This window comes from Nothobranchius furzeri, chromosome 7 (genome assembly GCF_043380555.1).
Source record: "Nothobranchius furzeri strain GRZ-AD chromosome 7, NfurGRZ-RIMD1, whole genome shotgun sequence".
In the NCBI taxonomy this organism is placed as follows: Eukaryota; Metazoa; Chordata; class Actinopteri; order Cyprinodontiformes; family Nothobranchiidae; genus Nothobranchius; species Nothobranchius furzeri.
In genome coordinates, this window is record NC_091747.1 from 79,329,603 (window position 1) to 79,347,412 (window position 17,810).

A 17,810-nucleotide genomic window follows, 5' to 3' on the forward strand; every position below is an offset into this window, starting at 1 on the left:
GAACAGAAATCAGCACCATGGACTGACTGACAGATTTGTGCTGAGATAAGGAGAAGTGATGGTAAAGAGTCCAGACAGACAACACACCCACGGGCACGCTCGTCTGTGTTTCTGACAACACCTGCAGGATGCGTCTACTGTTCTCAGCACGCTTCCTCACATCTCCGATTATCCAGAGCATGTACACTCCTCTGTACTTTGTATCCGCCCACACCTCTCATGTTCTCAACGTGGTGCGCTTGTCTGAAATGCCAGACTTCCTGTGACTTTGGCTGGAAATCCTTTGAGGATTTGCAGGAGATGGGGTATAAGGGGGAGTGAGATATAGGCTCCTGAATGAGATCCCCCTCGCTGTTTTAATAGTCCCCCCTAGCAGCCCCAAGGACAATATTAACTCGGGGAAAACAAACAACTGCGTCAGAATAAAAACAGAGGAGCTGCAGGAAGGGCAAACATGTTTCTAAAATAACAACAGCTGTTGTTCATGACAGGACAACTGAGGATCGCGAGCAAAAACGCACAAATCTGTTCATCTGTACATAGGATTCAGTGTGTGTGTGTGTGTGTGTGTGTGTGTGTGTGTGTGTGTGTGTGTGTGTGTGCTACCTGTGTCCACTCATTCGTCTGAGGGTCATAAGCCTCTACAGTACTGAGGTACACCTGTCCATCATAGCCGCCCACAGCATAGAGACGGTCGCCAAGGAGACAAACACCAACAGCATCTCTGCTGATGCTCATAGGGGCGACTGCGGTCCACACATCTGTCTGCGGGTCATATCTGAAAACAAACAACAACAATAATAAAATACAGCTGTATGTAGGAGAGGTCAGTGTAGCGCTGACGACTGATGGTGGAGGTTTGCTAAACCGGCGTTAATCTGGAGCAGAACAGCTGACAGTGCTCTGGGATGCAGCCACACGACAAGACCCTGAAACAATTGTGTGTTTTCTCTTGTTTAGTAAACAAAACATGTTTAATATTCATTCAGCTTTGGGGGACTTGAGGAAGTTCATGTGTTTAATTTTGGACAAAGCAAGGCTAGCTGCTATAGCTTTCCCAAAGACTTTAAAAAACAAAACATGATGATTTTTGTAGAATATTATAAAATAATAAACTGATTTCAGGGTTTGGTGACTGGATGAATCTGCTAGATCTGTGCTCATCTGCTGCAGGTTTTAAGGGTGATTTCATTTTCTCATATTACTTTAGTTAGAAACATTTTTCATTTGAGTAATTTTGAGATGAACACCTGAACATCGCCTGATCCTCTCAGGTGTTTGATAGCAGTCCAAACATAAGATTTACAGTTTAATAACTACTTATTCACTCAGCTCAGCAGCAATGTTTTGGAAAAATATATTTGTCGCAGTAAAATGACTAAATAGTAGAGGTGTGTATTGGTGAAATTTTGGCGATACGATACGTATCACGATATGGGGAGACAATACGATGTATACATTCAGCCAGATAATATTAGTGATTTTTTTTAGACTGAAATAATTGTAGGAAAATTCAATAAACAGTCCAAAATGATATGTAAAATGTTTACCATGAGGTATCTGAACCATAAAAGCGGGATTTACATTTCAGAGGTGGAAACAAACCCCATTGCATACTTCTGTCAACTAGCGGTGGGCGTTTGAATTGTACCAAAAGAATAGAAAAGACAAATGTTTGCATGTAATTTCTTCCAAAAATTCGATACATGGCTTTTGAATATCGATATAATATTGCAGGATAAAATATTGAGGTATATTGCCATATCGATATTTTCTTACATCCCTACTAAATAAAAAGCTAAAAGTATATTTTTGAAGAAACACTTATTCTAGAAATTGAAGCCAATAATGAAACGGATTAAAGAAATCAGGGTGTCCAAACTTTTTCTGTATTTTTGTGTGTCCCCCTTTCCTCTCTCTCTTTCTGCAAATATAGAAGTGGTATCATGTACATCCTTTATTGTTTATTTTTGTGACCCCCCCACATCTTCCTTTCCTCTCCCCCTTTATCTCTCATTTCTGTGCCCGTGTCCGTTGGGCTTTAACGTTTCGGTAACATGCGAGACAATATAGCTGAATCTATTCTGCTCTACCTGTGAGAATAAAACTGTAAGGCATGTCTTCGGCACTCAGACATAGATTCTGATTGCTTTACAGCCGGACAGGACATGGGGTAAAAAATTAAATAAAATAAAAAACGACACCCAGATCTTCCTAGATCTATCACCTAGTGAATGTGGTCCCCCAGACTCACTCTGTGTTTGGAGCAAGTCAATGAACTGCATGCAATCAAACTTCCTCCAGTTAAAGTCAAGACTGAAGTTATTTCCTTTGGAAATAAGAAGGATGGGATGGAAGTTATTGTTCAACTCGGCTCCAGAGGAATAAAGACAAAGACCCAGGTTAGAAATCTTGGTGTCACAACTGATTCAGACCTGAGCTTCACTGCTCACATTAGGGCCATAACTGGATCAGTGTTTTAGCATCTTCATCAAATAGCACGACTCAAAGGTCTCAGACAAGACCTACAAAAACTCATTTATGCATTCATCTCCAGCCGGCTGGACTACTGCAGTGGTCTTTTGACTGGTCTTCCCAAAACAGCTGTAAAGCAACGGCAGCTTACTCAGACTGCTGCTAGAGTCGTAACAAGAGCCAACAGAAACGAGCACATCACTCCTCGTCTCTGCTGTCCTGACAGGCAAAAACGATCATTTTTATTTAAACGATGCAAAAGTTATTTCATGGTAATTATTTAAATTTGCACTCCTTAAAGTAAGACCAAAATTGGCATTATAGCAAAAATCTGAACAAAAAATATGCATAAAGTGCTGATCTACATTAACCCTAACCCTTTGGACACACCTGAACACAAACCTAACCCTAAAATTAAGAACAAGAGTCGCTTAAAGCTCGATTTGAGCAGCCTTGAAATATTCTTGTTTGTATTTTGATCTTAAGATAGACAGCAGTAGCTCTGGAGGTAGATGGGTTGTCCAGTAATCGGAAGGTTGCAGGTTCGATCCCAGCTCGAACTGAGAATGCTGTTGTGTCCTTGGGCAAGACACTTAACCCACCTTGCCTGCTGGTGGTGGGTGGAGGGACGGGTGGACGGACTGGTGGCGCCTGCGTCCGGTAGGCCTTGTTTCTGTCAGTGTGCCACCGGACAGCTGTGGCTACATGGTAGCTCATCCCCACCAATGTGTGAATGGGTGAATGACTGACTGTGTTGCAAGGTGGGGGGGCTGCAGAACCCTAAGAAGGTGCTTTACAAATACAGGCCGTTTACCATATTCTGAACTTTATTTTCTGTATTTTATTTTCCTCACAGACAAAGAGAAAGTTTCAGGAAAAGTCAAATGTAAATCATTTCATATCATTTTTATAATTTTCTTTGCAATAAAATAAAACTAAAAATCCTCCTGAGATAAATGCAGCCTCACCTTTCCACACAGTCACTTAGCCGAGATGCCAGAGAGGACGCCGGAGCATCATGACCCCCGATGGCGTACAGGAAGCCATGCCACGTGGCCACGCCCACACCTCCTCGCCTTTTTGCCATGGGAGCACAACTAGCCCATCTATAAATCAGGAGGGAAATGGGAAGAAAAACCATGAAATCCATTACAAGCCACTTAACAGAAGCTCCAGCAGACAGCTGGGGTCTCTTCTAACATCCTGACAGGATTACGCCATCTTCTCATAACCTCAGACAAAGAGGTGCTTCACTAGTGGAAACAGCAGACAGGAAGTAAACCAGGGGAGGGCAATTAATTCTTGCCAGATGAAAGAATCCCCCCAGCCTCTGACCTGTTTGTGTGGGGGTCGAAGCACTCCACCGAGCGCAGGCAGGATGAGCCGTCACGACCTCCTACAGCATACAACCTGAGGAAGATAGAAGACACTGGAAATCCTCGTGGATAAGCATCTTGAATGCTTGTATGTGTGTGTGTGTGTGTGTGTGTGTGTGTGTGTGTGTGTGAAAACAAGAATTTGTGAATGTGAATTTGGAAAGTTAAAAATAAAGGGCATAATAAGCGGTCAGGCAAGTAATGAGCTCCATCAGAGAGAGACTGGAGAATAAACACACACACACACACACACACACACACAAACGCACGCACGCACGCACACACACACACACACACACACCTCCTGGGTATGGTTGGCACAAATCAGTTGTTTCTGTTTTAATTAGCATCTCTAAAGCTTTTCTCTCTCAGAGAAACAGAATAATGAAAACAACACAGGTTACTACAGCTGTGTTACTGTCAGACCTGTTGTTCTTAAGTCTTAATTATAAAGTACGTGTGTTTCGTACTGTTGGATATGTGAGCTGGTTTGTAACAGGGTGTGTGTGTGTGCGCGTGTGTGTGAAGTCCTCATCTCCTTCTTCCAAACAAGCAGAGAGAGTAGAGCTCTGGCCAGATGGACTCCAAACCGTAAGAGGAGCTTTAATTAGCGTATGGCTAATGGCTAAGTACAGTAGCAAACAACCTACGAGGCGCTTCAGTGTTTGTGTCGTCCAGAATCAGTTGAGTTTGTAAAATGATGAACTTGGATTTGCAGCCACAGCAGGAGGCTGCCGCGGAGAGCTGGCAGCTGTGATTGTACATTCTTAGGAAAGACCAATTCTCCTCACCAACCTGAGACTATCGGTCCGATCAGAGCCCTGCAGCACAATACTCCTCAGAGGGTACACTGTTTAAAACAATATTTTACTATTTTTGTCATAAAGGATGTATCTGCCGTTCCTGATTAGCTCCTGGGGGATTTGCTCTTTGAACAGAACAGAACAGGAACCCAAAGAGGATCTAAACACAAATGTGAACTTTAATAAACGTTACTTACTTCCTGTTGAGGACAGCTACACCCACTGTGCTTCTGGGTGTAGCCATGCTCGCTACAAAGCTCCACTGGCGAGCATGGGGGTCCCACCTTAAAAACAGAGTTCGGATTTTTATGTCACAACAGGACAAATCTCTCCTCCAACAGCTATGAACAGATCTGGTTAAAAGCCCCCGGTGTACTATCAACCAGGAAAACTGTTTTTGTGTTAGTTTATGGATGAAGAAGATGATCTCAGACACAAATATTACAGGTCAACCTGAACCAAAACCATCTACAGGTCATACAGGTCTTTTTAACACAGTTTAGTAAGAAAACAGGACTTATTTGGGTTAAATGCACTCTCAGAAGGATGTTAGATCAGTAAACACAAGTTCTAGTGGAAATATTGATAATTATGATCTTACTGTTTTACATTTTTCTTCATTCTGGAGAAGAGATTAGTTTTGACTGGACTGACAAGCTAACGGCTAGTCACAGAGACGATTGTTGCCATCTTAAAGCAACTCAACCATTGGTTTATGCAAACACCATTTAATACCTGTTAGCACTGGGGTCACATCACTTCATACACTCACATACAATTCTGTGGTTACTTAGCAGATAGTACCTCATAGTAGTGCATTACATTTATAAGATTGCCCAAATCCTCAGGTAATGCAAATCTGATTGATGAAAAGTGACGGAGCTGCAGGGTGGAGCAGCCGGTTTTAAAATAGCAAAAATCTACTTAATGGCTGAACTCACTGTGACTAGCCTTTAGCTTATCAACCTGGAGAGAACAAATTTGTCCAAATTGAGGTTGTTTACAAAGCTTTCTAGTGCAGGTTCATGACCCTCCCACAGAACCTCGAGTTAAATCATTTATTTAGTATGACCAGTCAGAAGCATCCTCACACCTTTCCACCGTACTGAGGTAGCTCCAGCCATCATGTCCTCCCACTGCATACATGGGTCCCTCTAGGACGGCCACACCTGCAACAACATCCAGGTTTGTTTAAATCAGGGTCACTTTTCAACACAGCCGATGGGATCTCTAGAAGCACATACCGCTACAACAGTCATGGTGAGTGTAACTAAAACCATTAGCAGTGCAGCATGCTGACACCTCCACACAGAAGGGATGTATCTGCCTGAACATCTGTGCTGCCAGATGTGAAACTGGATCGCTTCTTTCCTCCACACAGAAGCAGCCGAGCGCTCTACTGAAATCATTGATGTGATGAGGATCACGCCACTCGATTGTTTTAGAAATCATCTTTTTTCTAGTAAAGATCAAAGCAAACCAAAGGAAGGTTTGAGGCAGAAGTGTTTCCAGCTTGGGTTTGTAACACAAACATAAAACAGGTGCTAACCTAAGCCGTGCCGGTGTGTGGACATGGGAGGCATGACGACTTCGGGGTTATGGGGCAAGCAGAGTAGTTGCACGCTAAGTCTGCTCCCGCATTGGCGTAACTATTCTACCCTGTTTCGGCACTCTACGTAGTATTACTTGCACCGTTTTAGCCTCTTTGGATTTGAAAACACATTTTTGTAACTTAGTGGTGGCTATGTCGAAGTTCAAAGGGAAACAAGCTGAAAAGCAAGCAGCGGCGTTGACCTCTTCTGCTAACGCTAGCCCGACGCTAGAGGATTTCATCACGCTGCTGGCTCAGCATAAAGAGGAACTCGCGGCAGAGTTTAAATTGTTGTTCCACTCCCTAACTCCAAAACTAGATTGTATTAAAGCTGCAATAGATGACCACTCGGCCCGCATTGCCCTCGCTGGATGAAAACGCAACTATATCTGACCAACAACTCACGGAGCTGGAGGATAAGTACTACACGATGCAGAAGGAGAATAATTTAATGAAGGAAAAACTGGCAGATCTCGAGGGACACAACAGGCGTCATAATGTCCGAATTGTGGGCTTACCGGAGAACTTTGGCGGCCCTCGTCCAACGGTGTTCTACTTTGAGCTCCTGGTGGAGGTCTTCGGCGGGGGTACATTCTCATCGCCGCCGGAGGTAGATCGCGCTAACCGCACCGCGGCTCCCAAGCCTCCCCTTGGTGGGAGACCCCGTCCTGTCCTCCTCTGCCTCCACCGCTACCAAGTCAAAGACGTGATCATCTGTGAAGCTTGTCGGAGGGGGGGATCTTTCCTACAAGGGCCATTCGATCTGCATCTATGAGGACTACAGTCCGGATTTAGTGAAGCAGTGAAGCGAATACCGAGACCCCATGGCGGAGCTGCACCAACGCGGATATCGCCCAACGCTGCTTTTTCCAGCCAGGCTGGGAAGCCAGCCACCCTTCCTAATGGAGACAAGAAATGGCTTCCGTCTGCCTTAGCGGCGGAGAAATTCATCAAGGAACCGGCTGAGACCACCTAGCCGTTCCAGGGTAATTTAATTTTCACTCTTAGCCCCTCCATGTTTGGGTTCGCCATTGTTTGACTGCATTGGCTGTGCGTGCCAACTTATATATGAACACTAAGCTTCCTACCAGGTTGAAACGGACATGCACAGAACTCTGCTGATCGGTTTATTGTTAAATGACCCGGCGGGAGCAGGAGAGCTATATGGAAAGGAAGAATTACAATATGTTGTCTTTTGCAACAACTATTATATTCTCATTTTTTATTTTATTTTCTCTTCTCTTCCGTTTTTATGTGCTGCGTTTGTGTACCTGTGGCTTTTGTGGAGCGTTTTACTTATTTGCTATTTGTACTTTTGTATGAGGACTGTTTATTTCATGAACGGTCATGCTGAGTTCTAATGATTCATCCACACACAGCGGCACATTAGGATTTGTTAGCTGGAATGTTAAAGGGTTAAATTCTCCTGTGAAATGGAGAAAGGTTGTCAATCACCTAAAAATTTTAAATACCAGAATTGCATTTATACAAGAAACTCACTTAAAACGGACAGATCACCTAAAACTGAGTTGTGGGTGGGTGGGGGGCAAACTTTCCACTCTTCATTTAGTGGAAAGGCACGAGGAGTAGCCATCTTAACCCACAAAAATATCCCTCTAGCAGTCACGGAGGTGGTGTCAGACCCCAATGGGCGTTATGTTATTGTTGTGGGTAAAATAGGAAGAAATAAAGTAGTTCTAGCTAATGTGTATGGACTGAATTGGGATAATGAAGACTTTTTTAAGAAACTTTTCTTCTCACTTCCCAATTTGAACAGTGGCCAGTTTATCAAGGGCGGTGATTTTAACTGTTGTCTTAACCCAGCATCGGATCGCAGCTCAGTTAACCCAAGTCCTAAATCTAAATCAGCAAAAGCAATACAAATATTTATGCAGCAATATGGAGTTCTGGATGTCTGGCGTCATCTGAATTCTGCCACAAAAAATTTTTCTTTCTTTTCTCATGTACATGGAACCTTTTCACGAATTGACCTCTTTCTGGTAAAAAACTTCTCTCCTCAGTTAACCATTGTGATTATGCCGCTATAGTGATATCAGCTCACTCTCCGGTTATTTTGGACATATCATTTCCGGATACTCCAATAATGCGTTCCTCCTGGCGTTTCAATTCTTCGCTACTCAATGATTCAGACTTTGTTGAATATATAAATCAGAGTAATGATTTTTATATCTCTACCAATGTAACCCCAGATGTGATGGCAGCAACGATATGGGAAGCTTGTAAAGCCTTCTTAAGGGGGTTAGATAATAGCGTACACTGCTTATAAAAATAAGATGGTCTCCCGGAGGAGGCAGGCTCTTTACGACACTATATCAGAGCTGCAAATTAAGTGTGAAGAGTCCCCATCGGCTGATCTGGTGAAAGAGCTTTTAATAAAGAACTCTGAATTCGATTCTATGGCCACTGATGAGGCTGTCCAGTTAATCACCAGGACCAAGCATAGTTATTACGAGTTTGGGGATAAGCCAACTAAAGTCCTCGCCCACTGGATCCGCCAGTCCTCTACTGGGCAGTGTATCTCGGAGATCTCTGGAATTGATGGGTTTTCCGCCGACCCCCAGAAAATTAATGATCGATTTAGGGACTTTTATTCGTCTCTTTATACGTCTGAAAATTTGCCTGGTGACACACATTTGGATGACTTTTTCAATGGACTGATGATCCGGACAGTTGCACCAGATATTGCGGTGCACCTAGATAAACCATTTACTGCAGGTGAAATTAAAACTGCAATTATGTCCACGCAAAGTGGAAGGTGTCCAGGGCCCGTTGGTTTTCCGTCGGAATTTTATAAGGCTTTTATTGACAAATTATCCCCCCTCATGCTTGCCATTTGTAAAGAGGCAGCTGAATCTGGAATCCTACCGCTTACCCTACGACAAGCTACAATTTCCTTAAAGGTAAGGACCCTCGCTTCTGTAGTAACTACCACCCTATTTCTTTACTGTGTGCAGATGTTAAAATCTGGGCCAAAATGTTGGCGAGACGTTTGGAATTGGAAAATACCTTCAATTAAATCCAGAACAAACAGTTTTCGTCAGGACCAGACATCCATACCATAATGTGAGGCGCTTACTTAATATTCTGTATTCCTCTTCATCATCTGACACTCCGGAACTGGTCATATCTATGGATGCTGAAAAGGCTTTCGACCGGGTGGAGTGGCCCTATTTATTTTATACTCTAAAATGTTTTGGTCCCACTCTTATCTCTTGTATTAAACTATTGTATACTTCACCATTGGCACAAGTTCGTACGAATAATTATTTCTCAAAGCCTTTCCCCCTAGGTCGCGGGACTCGCCAGGGGTGCCCTCTCTCCATCTTTGTTTGTAATAGCGATAGAACCATTGGCGGCAGCCCTTAGGGCGAGTGCCATGCAAGGCATTCAACGTGGCGGCTGTGACAACAGAGTGTCGTTGTATGCGGATGATCTATTGATCTTTATGTCGGACCCAGATAACTCCATGTCTCCAATTCTATCTTTGCTGAGGGACTTTGGACAGATATCCGGATACAAGCTTAACTTTGATAAAAGTGAAATCCTTCCGATTAACTCAGCTGCGACGGCATACCCACTTTCTAGTCTGCCCTTTAAGGCTGTCCCGCAAAGTTTTAAATATTTGGGTATCCATGTAACCAAGGACTTCTCAAAACTTTTTAAAACTAACTTTGACCCTCTGTTGGAGCAGTTGGCTCAGGATTTGCAGCACTGGTCTATGCTGCCTCTTTCTTTAGCAGGAAGGGATAGCTGCATTAAAATGAACTTCTTGCCAAGATGCCTGTATCTCTTTCAATGCATCCCGGTGTTCATTCCAAAAAGTTTTTTTCAGACTCTTGACAGTTCTATTTCGCAGTTCTTATGGAACAAAGAACCTCCTAGAATGCGCAAGAGCCTTCTACAAAAAAGTAAGGACCTGGGGGGCCTTGCCCTTCCAAATTTTCAGTACTATTATTGGGCTGTTAATATTCGCACAATGTTATTTTGGTGTCACACCAAATCTACAGAGCCAATTTGGCTGCGACTGGAGGAGGCCACATCTGCCTCTGCCTCTTTGCTCTCTTTCCTGTGTCTCCCTTCAAACGTTAGCCCACATTTGTACACTAGCAATACTATAGTTAAAAACTGTCTTAAGATTTGGTCTCAAATGAGGTGTCATATTAAAACCCAGTCACTCACCGTTTGACCAGAATCCGCTTTTTCCTCCATCCCTGTTAGATAAAACTTTTGTGGTATGGAGGAGCCATGGGCTGATCCATGTGAAGGACTTTTTTGTGGATGGCGTTTTGGCCTCATTTACACAGCTGTCGCTTAAATACCAACTGCCAAATTCACATTTTTTCCGGTATCTGCGGGCCAGGGACTTTATCAGAAAATATTTTATGGGTTTTCCCATTGTACCTGTGAACACTATGCTAGATGATATGATGGAGATTAAACCCTCCCAGAAAGGAGCGATATCCAAACTATAATTTTCTTCTCTCCATGTTTGTGGCGCGATCTGATCACCTCCGTGTTGCTTGGTCCGAGGAACTTAACACGGAGATTAATAACAGCCAATGGGAATAGGCCCCAAGGCGTATTCACTCCTCCTCAGTTTGTGCAAGGCACTGCATACTTCAATGTAAGGTAGTGCATAGGATTCACTGGAACCTCACCCACTGACCCACTCCCGCTGGATTAAAAATGCCCTCTATTCTATGAAACTAGAGAAAATAAGGTTCATCCAGAGGGGCTCGGAAACTGCCAAAATTTGGAGGCCGTTCCAAGACCATGTGATCTCTGTGACACTCGACATGGACACTTAACCTTGGCCTTGTAGAGCTATCGCCGGCATAGCCACACTTTGGTTGCCTATTTGTTACTGCAGCACATAAATGTTTTATTTTAATTTAATTTAATTTTCTTTCTTTATTTTATTTTAGTGTGTAGGTATGTGGATATGATGTGACTGTGAAACAAGTTATAAATAAATCATATACAAAAAACAAACAAACAAGTGTTTCCAGCTTGGGCTGTGGGTTTGTAACACAAACATAAAACAGGTGCTAACCTAAGCCGTGCCGGTGTGTGGACATGGGAGGCATGACGCTCCATGTTTTGTTGTGTGGATTATAACACTCCACAGTGTTGAGTGTCTTGAGTCCATCTCTGCCTCCGACCACATAAAGACGATCGTCAAGGACGGCAACACCAAACTGTAGTCTCCGTCCGCTCATGGTGGCGACCTGCTTCCACGCGTCCCGACGCAGACAATATTGCTCGATACTTGTGGCTCCTGGAAACAAAGAAACCAACACACCGTGATCATGATGTTTCTGTTTTCTACATGTGTTCAAGGTCTCTGTGTGTTTTATAGGGTAGCAGGAATAGAACCAGCCAGTTATAGCTCAGGTTAGGTGGGTATGAAAGAGAAGCTGGTGCAAACAGCCCACCTGATTCACATGTCTGCCTTCACTTAAGCTGCTTATGTTTTAAAAAACAGATTTTATTAATCTCGCTCACTATTTATGAACAATTTCAAACAAGTTTAATGACCCAGCTCAATGTCTGATTTATAGTTGTTTTGTGTGCTGTGGCATTGGCAGCCATCTTGAATTGGGCAGACTCCAAAAGTAAGTCAACTATGGACAAACATCCAATGAAGACAGAATGCACAGTTTCGGGCTGATGTGTGGTAACCACATGCCATCACGTGCTGTTATTTACCATACCAGTTTATTTGAATAGCATGTATACACACACCGCATGAGAGCTGCCAAAAGTGCTTCCCATGAAATACATTGCAACACAATAAAGTAAATGCTGAAAAAACAAACAATAAGATCAACAAATAAATATATTCACAGACATGGTCATGAAATCACAGGCCAAATCATAACAATGCATTTTTAAACAATTTCTGAGTATCTGTTCTACCTTTTGAGGCGTCCATACCCCCCACAGCAAACATGGCCCCTACTGTGGCCTTGCGGGGCCGGGTGCGAGGACTCTGAAGCAGAGGACGCCGCTGGGGTAGAAGATGATATTTCATCCCCTCCATCAGGAGTCGCTGACACTCCACACTGTCACGGAGGAAGGGGTTGGACTCTAGATCCACCAAGAACTTCACATGAAAAACAGAACAAATCAACACACAGGGTCATGTGACGGAAGCTTGTATCGGTTAGCATGTCGTCACTGCAAGTAAAGGTAAGAAGTCTCATTGAACGAGAGATTTGATCTCACACACACACACACACACACACACACACACACACACACACACACACACACACACACACACATACACACAAAACACCAACAAATATTAACAGGCTGCACCACGACGCTCTTCCACCCACCAGATGGTTCTGTAAAACCACATCCAGAAGACGTCTGAGAAGTTTTCCCAGAAGGTGAGAAATACATGATTTACATTTAGATAGCTCTGTGTGTGTGTGTGTGTGTGTGTGTGTGTGTGTGTGTGAGTGTGCTCTTATGTTTTCTGGTTCTGGGCTCCCAGAATTTTAAAGTGTTTTTCATGTTGTTTTTTAAGATTTAAATTAAACATCAAGCCAGATTAGAAAATGTCTTTAAAATCAAAGCAAAAAGGAATGATGCAATGTTAAACACAGATAATAATGCATCTTCTCTTCTCCTCCTGTGCAGTCCTCTGTGATTCCAGCCTGCAAATAAATAGAAGATTTGGGCCAAACGGCAACACTTGGTCACAGAATATAAAATTTAATTGACAGTCAGAAGCGTGAAGCACAAAACAAGCATGGTAAATGGATAAGCAGCTTATATGCCGGGGTCAAATCACACTTCTGCTGGTTACAATCACAGACCAACAAATTACACAGAACCCTATTTGCTCATTCATTTGTGTGTGTGTGTGTGTGTGTGTGTGTGTGTGTGTGTGTGGCTGCTGAAGGAGGACAGATATAGAAAAACATGTTTGTCCTTCTCTCTGGTAATTTATCCATCATGCTGTGAAGGATTGAACGTGGAGGACGAGATAAGACCGAATCCTGCAGCCCCCCCACCCCCATCGTCTCTTTACCTCACAGTGTGCAGGAGGAAAATCTGTGTTATCCTCTATCTGAGCTCATGTGTGGAGGAGACAGCATTCCACTTAGCAAACACACTGAGAGCATGCACTCCCCAGCAGTGGACATTCTTCATGCTTTAGACAGTTTTGGCTTGTTTTAGCACCCCCTAGTTTCCATTTAGTAGAACCAAAAGCAAAACTTTTCTCCTCGCTGTGTGTTCATCATTTTTACACCTTAATCTGAATCTCTCCCCAGCCTTCCTTAGTGCCTACAGGAGTGATTGATCACTAAATTAAACAAATCAACCATGCCCATGATCTAAAACATGCAGGAAATGTGCTGGAAGCAGACTACAGCGACAGTTAAGTAAGACCGGACTGGCACTCTGAAGTTTCAAGTGCCATATTCTGGCCACAGAGGGCGGAGGGGGTTTGAGTGACTTTTCATTAACCCTGTAAAGGGTAATTTTAGCACATAAAGGCTCAAGAAAATTATTTAAAAATATGAAAAAGGTTTAAAGTTTCCCTTTAAATCCATATCCTTAATGATGCCATCAGATAGAAAATCTCCTCCGTTCTCATGACCACAGGGAGGTGGGAGCTGATGAACTGTAGGAAAGTCCATGATGACAACATTAGCCATAAACCCACATTTTCACAGATGTCAACTCTCACTTCAGGCTCTATTCTAGAATGACAGTTTCTGATAAGATGGAGTGTGTCTGACCCTGACCTGCCTTATCCCCTCGTCTTAGCCAGTTAAACAGTTTTTGCCATTAGATGAGTGGTGGAGAAAAACACCCTAAAACCTCCTTTGAAGTGTTTGAGGTTTCGGTGTTCAGAAGACGAGCAGATGTAGATCATGAAAATGTTAATCATGAATGTTTGTATGACCAGTTTGTGGCATCCACCGGTTCCACATTCATAATAAAATTGGTTAAAACGTGTTCTTGGTTGGGTTATATTGAGTACCAGACATTATATAAATGGTAAAATGGTAAATGGCCTGTATTTGATATAGCGCCTTCTAGAGTTCTTGAAAACCCCCAAGGCGCTTTACAACACAATCAGTCATTCACCCATTCACACACTGGTGGGGATGAGCTACGATGTAGCCACAGCTGCCCTGGGGCGCACTGACAGAGGCGAAGCTGCCGAGCACTGGCACCACCAGTCCCTCCGACCACCACCAGCAGGCATCGTGGGTTAAGTGTCTTGCCCAAGGACACAACGACAGCGACAAACTGAGCGGGGCTCGAACCTGCAACCTTCCGATTACGGGGCGAGCACTTAACTCCTGTGCCACCGTCGCCCCATATATGAAGGAGGAGTGACGGCCTGTGATTAAATTTGGGTACTGCAAAAAGATGTGGCACAAAAACAACTTCTGGTTCGCTTACTGGCTTAGAATCTTTACAACACTCTGCTGTGTATTGCTAGACGGTTACTAACCCACTGTTAAAGAGATCGGGGTTAGATGGTATGCAGCCTTGCAACTACCGGCCGATTGCAAAGCTCCCTTTTCTGAGTAAAATTCTGGAAAAATGTGTCTATACTCAGTTAATGGATTTCCTAGAAGAGTCCAACATTAAGGAAACTTTTCAGTCTGGCTTTAAAGCTTTTCATAGTACGGAAACGGCACTGATAAAGGTATTAAATGACATTATGTTGGAAACTGATAGGGGAAATCCTGTGCTACTTGTTTGGTTGGACCTTACAGCTGCGTTCGACACTGCGGACCATGAAGTGTTGCTCCATCGTTTAGAGTATAATGTCGGAATCTCTGGTCTGGCCTTAGACTGGTTCAGATCTTATTTGAAGGATAGGACTGTAAGTGTAAGGATGGGTGGGTTTAGTTCTGGATTCACACAACTGCAGTGGGGGGTCCCACAGGGTTCAATATTAGGACCACTGATGTTTTTGATTTACATTTTGCCACTGGGGGACATCATGAGGAAGTATGGAATTCGATTTCATATGTATGCTGACGATTGCCAACTTTACTTACCCTCGGATTATAGAAGCGACTGTCCCATTATTACCTTAATGCACTAACTGAAGTTAAGTCATGGTTGACGGACAATTTTTTTATGTCTGAATGAAAGCAAAACTGAGGCAGTGCTGTTTGGGTTACATCGTGATTTAGAGCAATCAAAACTAGATTGTAGGGATATGAATGCCTACCTACGTTCTTCGGCGGTCAACTTAGGAGTGACATTAGATAACGCTTTCACCGTTGACGCACATGTGGGTGCGGTTGTATCGTCCTCTTTTTACCACTTGCGACGTCTGGCCAAAGTGAAGTCATTTTTAACTAGAAAGGACCTCGAGACTGTTGTGCATGCGTTTCTCACCTCTCGTTTAGACCACTGTAACTCTGTCTTAATTGGGGTGAGACAGAGTACAGTAGCTCGTCTGCAGCTTGTGCATAACGCCGCGGCAAGATTCCTAGAAGGGAAAAGGAAATATGATCATGTGACACCCATCCTGGCAGATCTGCACTGGTTACCGGTCGTTTTTAGAGTGCGTTTAAAAATTATTTTATTGGTTTTCAAGGCTTGGTTTGAATGGGATGGCACCAGAATATTTATCTGACTTGCTACAGCCATATATACCTAGTCGTTCGCTCCGCTCAGAGAGTCACCATGTGCTTCTAGTCCTCGCAACTAGACTCAAAACAAGAGGAGACGGGGCTTTTTCGGTAGCAGGCCCAAAATTATGGAATGATCTTCCATTATCTGTGCGACTCTCCATGTCAGTAGAGGTTTTTAAGAAGGCGCTGAAGACCCATTATTATAATCTGGCTGTTAAATCTGTGTGTTAACTCATGTTTTGTATGTTGCTGTTTTTAATTTTTTTATTGGGTTCCTATATATTCTTTGTTTTTATCTTTTTAGTTTAGTCTTGTGCAGCACCTTGGTGACATGATAAATGTCTTTAAGGTGCTTTTATAAATAAAGGTGATGATGATGATGATGATGATTGCTGGCTGGTGTCGGGTTACAAATGCCAATTTGCCAGCGCAGACTCTGCAACCCTGCAAGCTCACAGGTTGTAAACAAAGACTAAGTCCCTCTTTGGCCATTTGGAAAGGAGAAAAATTGGCAACCCTCCAGCTGGCTGAAAAAGAAACAAAACCTGAGAACCTTCTTTTCCCAGAGGCTGTATAATAATTTTCTTCATAATACACACATTTTCCCGACACCTACACATGTTTATACAACAGTTTGGCGTTTCACCCCACAGATGGTTGTCTGAGAAGATTAGATGGAGTATGTATGCCTCCGTTTATGCAACAGTGGTGATGACGGGAGCAGGGATCAAAAGGTATTAATCTGGCGAATTGACACAATCTGGGGTGAGTAATCATGTAGTAGCCCAGATAAAAAGCAGACCAATTTGTTGATGGGTATTGATCGGTAGTTTGTGAGGTTTATATTTCACTTTATTGACATTTCACAGCTCATGAGGTTGCTAAATGTTGATTCATTTATCAGGCTGACACAGAGGTGAGGTGGGAGGGGGCCATCAGGCATGATGAAGTATTGAAGGTAGAGTCGGCCCGAGGCTCGGCTTCTCTTCTCCAGAGCCACTCTGCCGCTTTACCTCTGTGCTATCCATCTTCTCCTCAGATTACATGCTACTGCTACTTGAGATTTTAGCTGACCAAGGCAAAGTCATCCATCCAAGTGTTTGTACAGTTTACTTATCATGAGATGAACAAGAAGATGTATAGAAATTAAGGCAAATTGGAGAATTTTTCCTTTCCAGCATCAATCATTGCTACAAGAGCATGACAGAGAGCGGAAATAAACTTAGATAAAACAAATTTTCACACAGAAATGGGTTTGATCCAAGATAAATATAATCGTTTTTGTCCCTCTAATTGCCTGAAGAAGAAAGTGAGACAGAAAGGGGCCAGCTGTGGCCAGGAGGAGGTAAAGAAAAGAGGGCAGGAGACAAATCAGGCCATGAAAACAACCTGCATCTCAGGGGGAGGACTAATTACTTCTGTGTGTTGTGTTTTCACGTAAAAGACACGAGGATATGAACTGTTGCTACACAGGTGCTAAAAAATGGGGTCAGCAAAATAAAAAATTAGATTACAGTTAACTAGTTTATCAATGTGTAGATTAATTTCTTTATCTTAAATAAAAAGCAAACTAAAACTGCTCCATCATTTTATCTAAAATATTATTAGAGAACCTCAAAGCAGCGTTGACTCCCGTCTGCTTGCTGATGATGACTCAGGAGACATTAAGCGAGTACGCATGGGTCAGATCACACCGCTGCTAAAGCAGGCGCTACTCACTACATGTGAACTACACGCCTAAAATTATGTGTGGCTATCTCATAGAGGAGTTGTCATAACTGAAAAATATGAAGGATATAAAATATGAATATGAAGTCACACATTTACAGATATGGTAAATTTTAAATGAAAACACACCAAAGCCTCAAAGAGAAACAAAATCTAAACAGGAACTTGCTGCACCTGGAGGCAGGTGACA

At 43.1% G+C, this 17,810-nt stretch overlaps 1 protein-coding gene across 4 annotated transcripts in view; it reads right to left on the minus strand.

Annotated features, from left to right (window-relative positions):
• The window catches only part of klhl5 (kelch-like family member 5), a 96,961-nt gene that overhangs the window by 1,478 nt on the left and 77,673 nt on the right, over window positions 1-17,810 (minus strand). For all 4 annotated transcript variants that reach the window (XM_070553832.1, XM_070553831.1, XM_070553830.1 and 1 more), the window contains 7 exons: window positions 12,186-12,372; window positions 11,320-11,544; window positions 5,748-5,823; window positions 4,852-4,938; window positions 3,811-3,885; window positions 3,444-3,581; window positions 607-778 (listed from right to left, as the gene is read on the minus strand). In XM_070553832.1, the coding sequence (XP_070409933.1) occupies window positions 607-778; window positions 3,444-3,581; window positions 3,811-3,885; window positions 4,852-4,938; window positions 5,748-5,823; window positions 11,320-11,544; window positions 12,186-12,372 (960 nt within the window). The remainder of the gene's footprint in view (window positions 1-606; window positions 779-3,443; window positions 3,582-3,810; window positions 3,886-4,851; window positions 4,939-5,747; window positions 5,824-11,319; window positions 11,545-12,185; window positions 12,373-17,810) is intronic.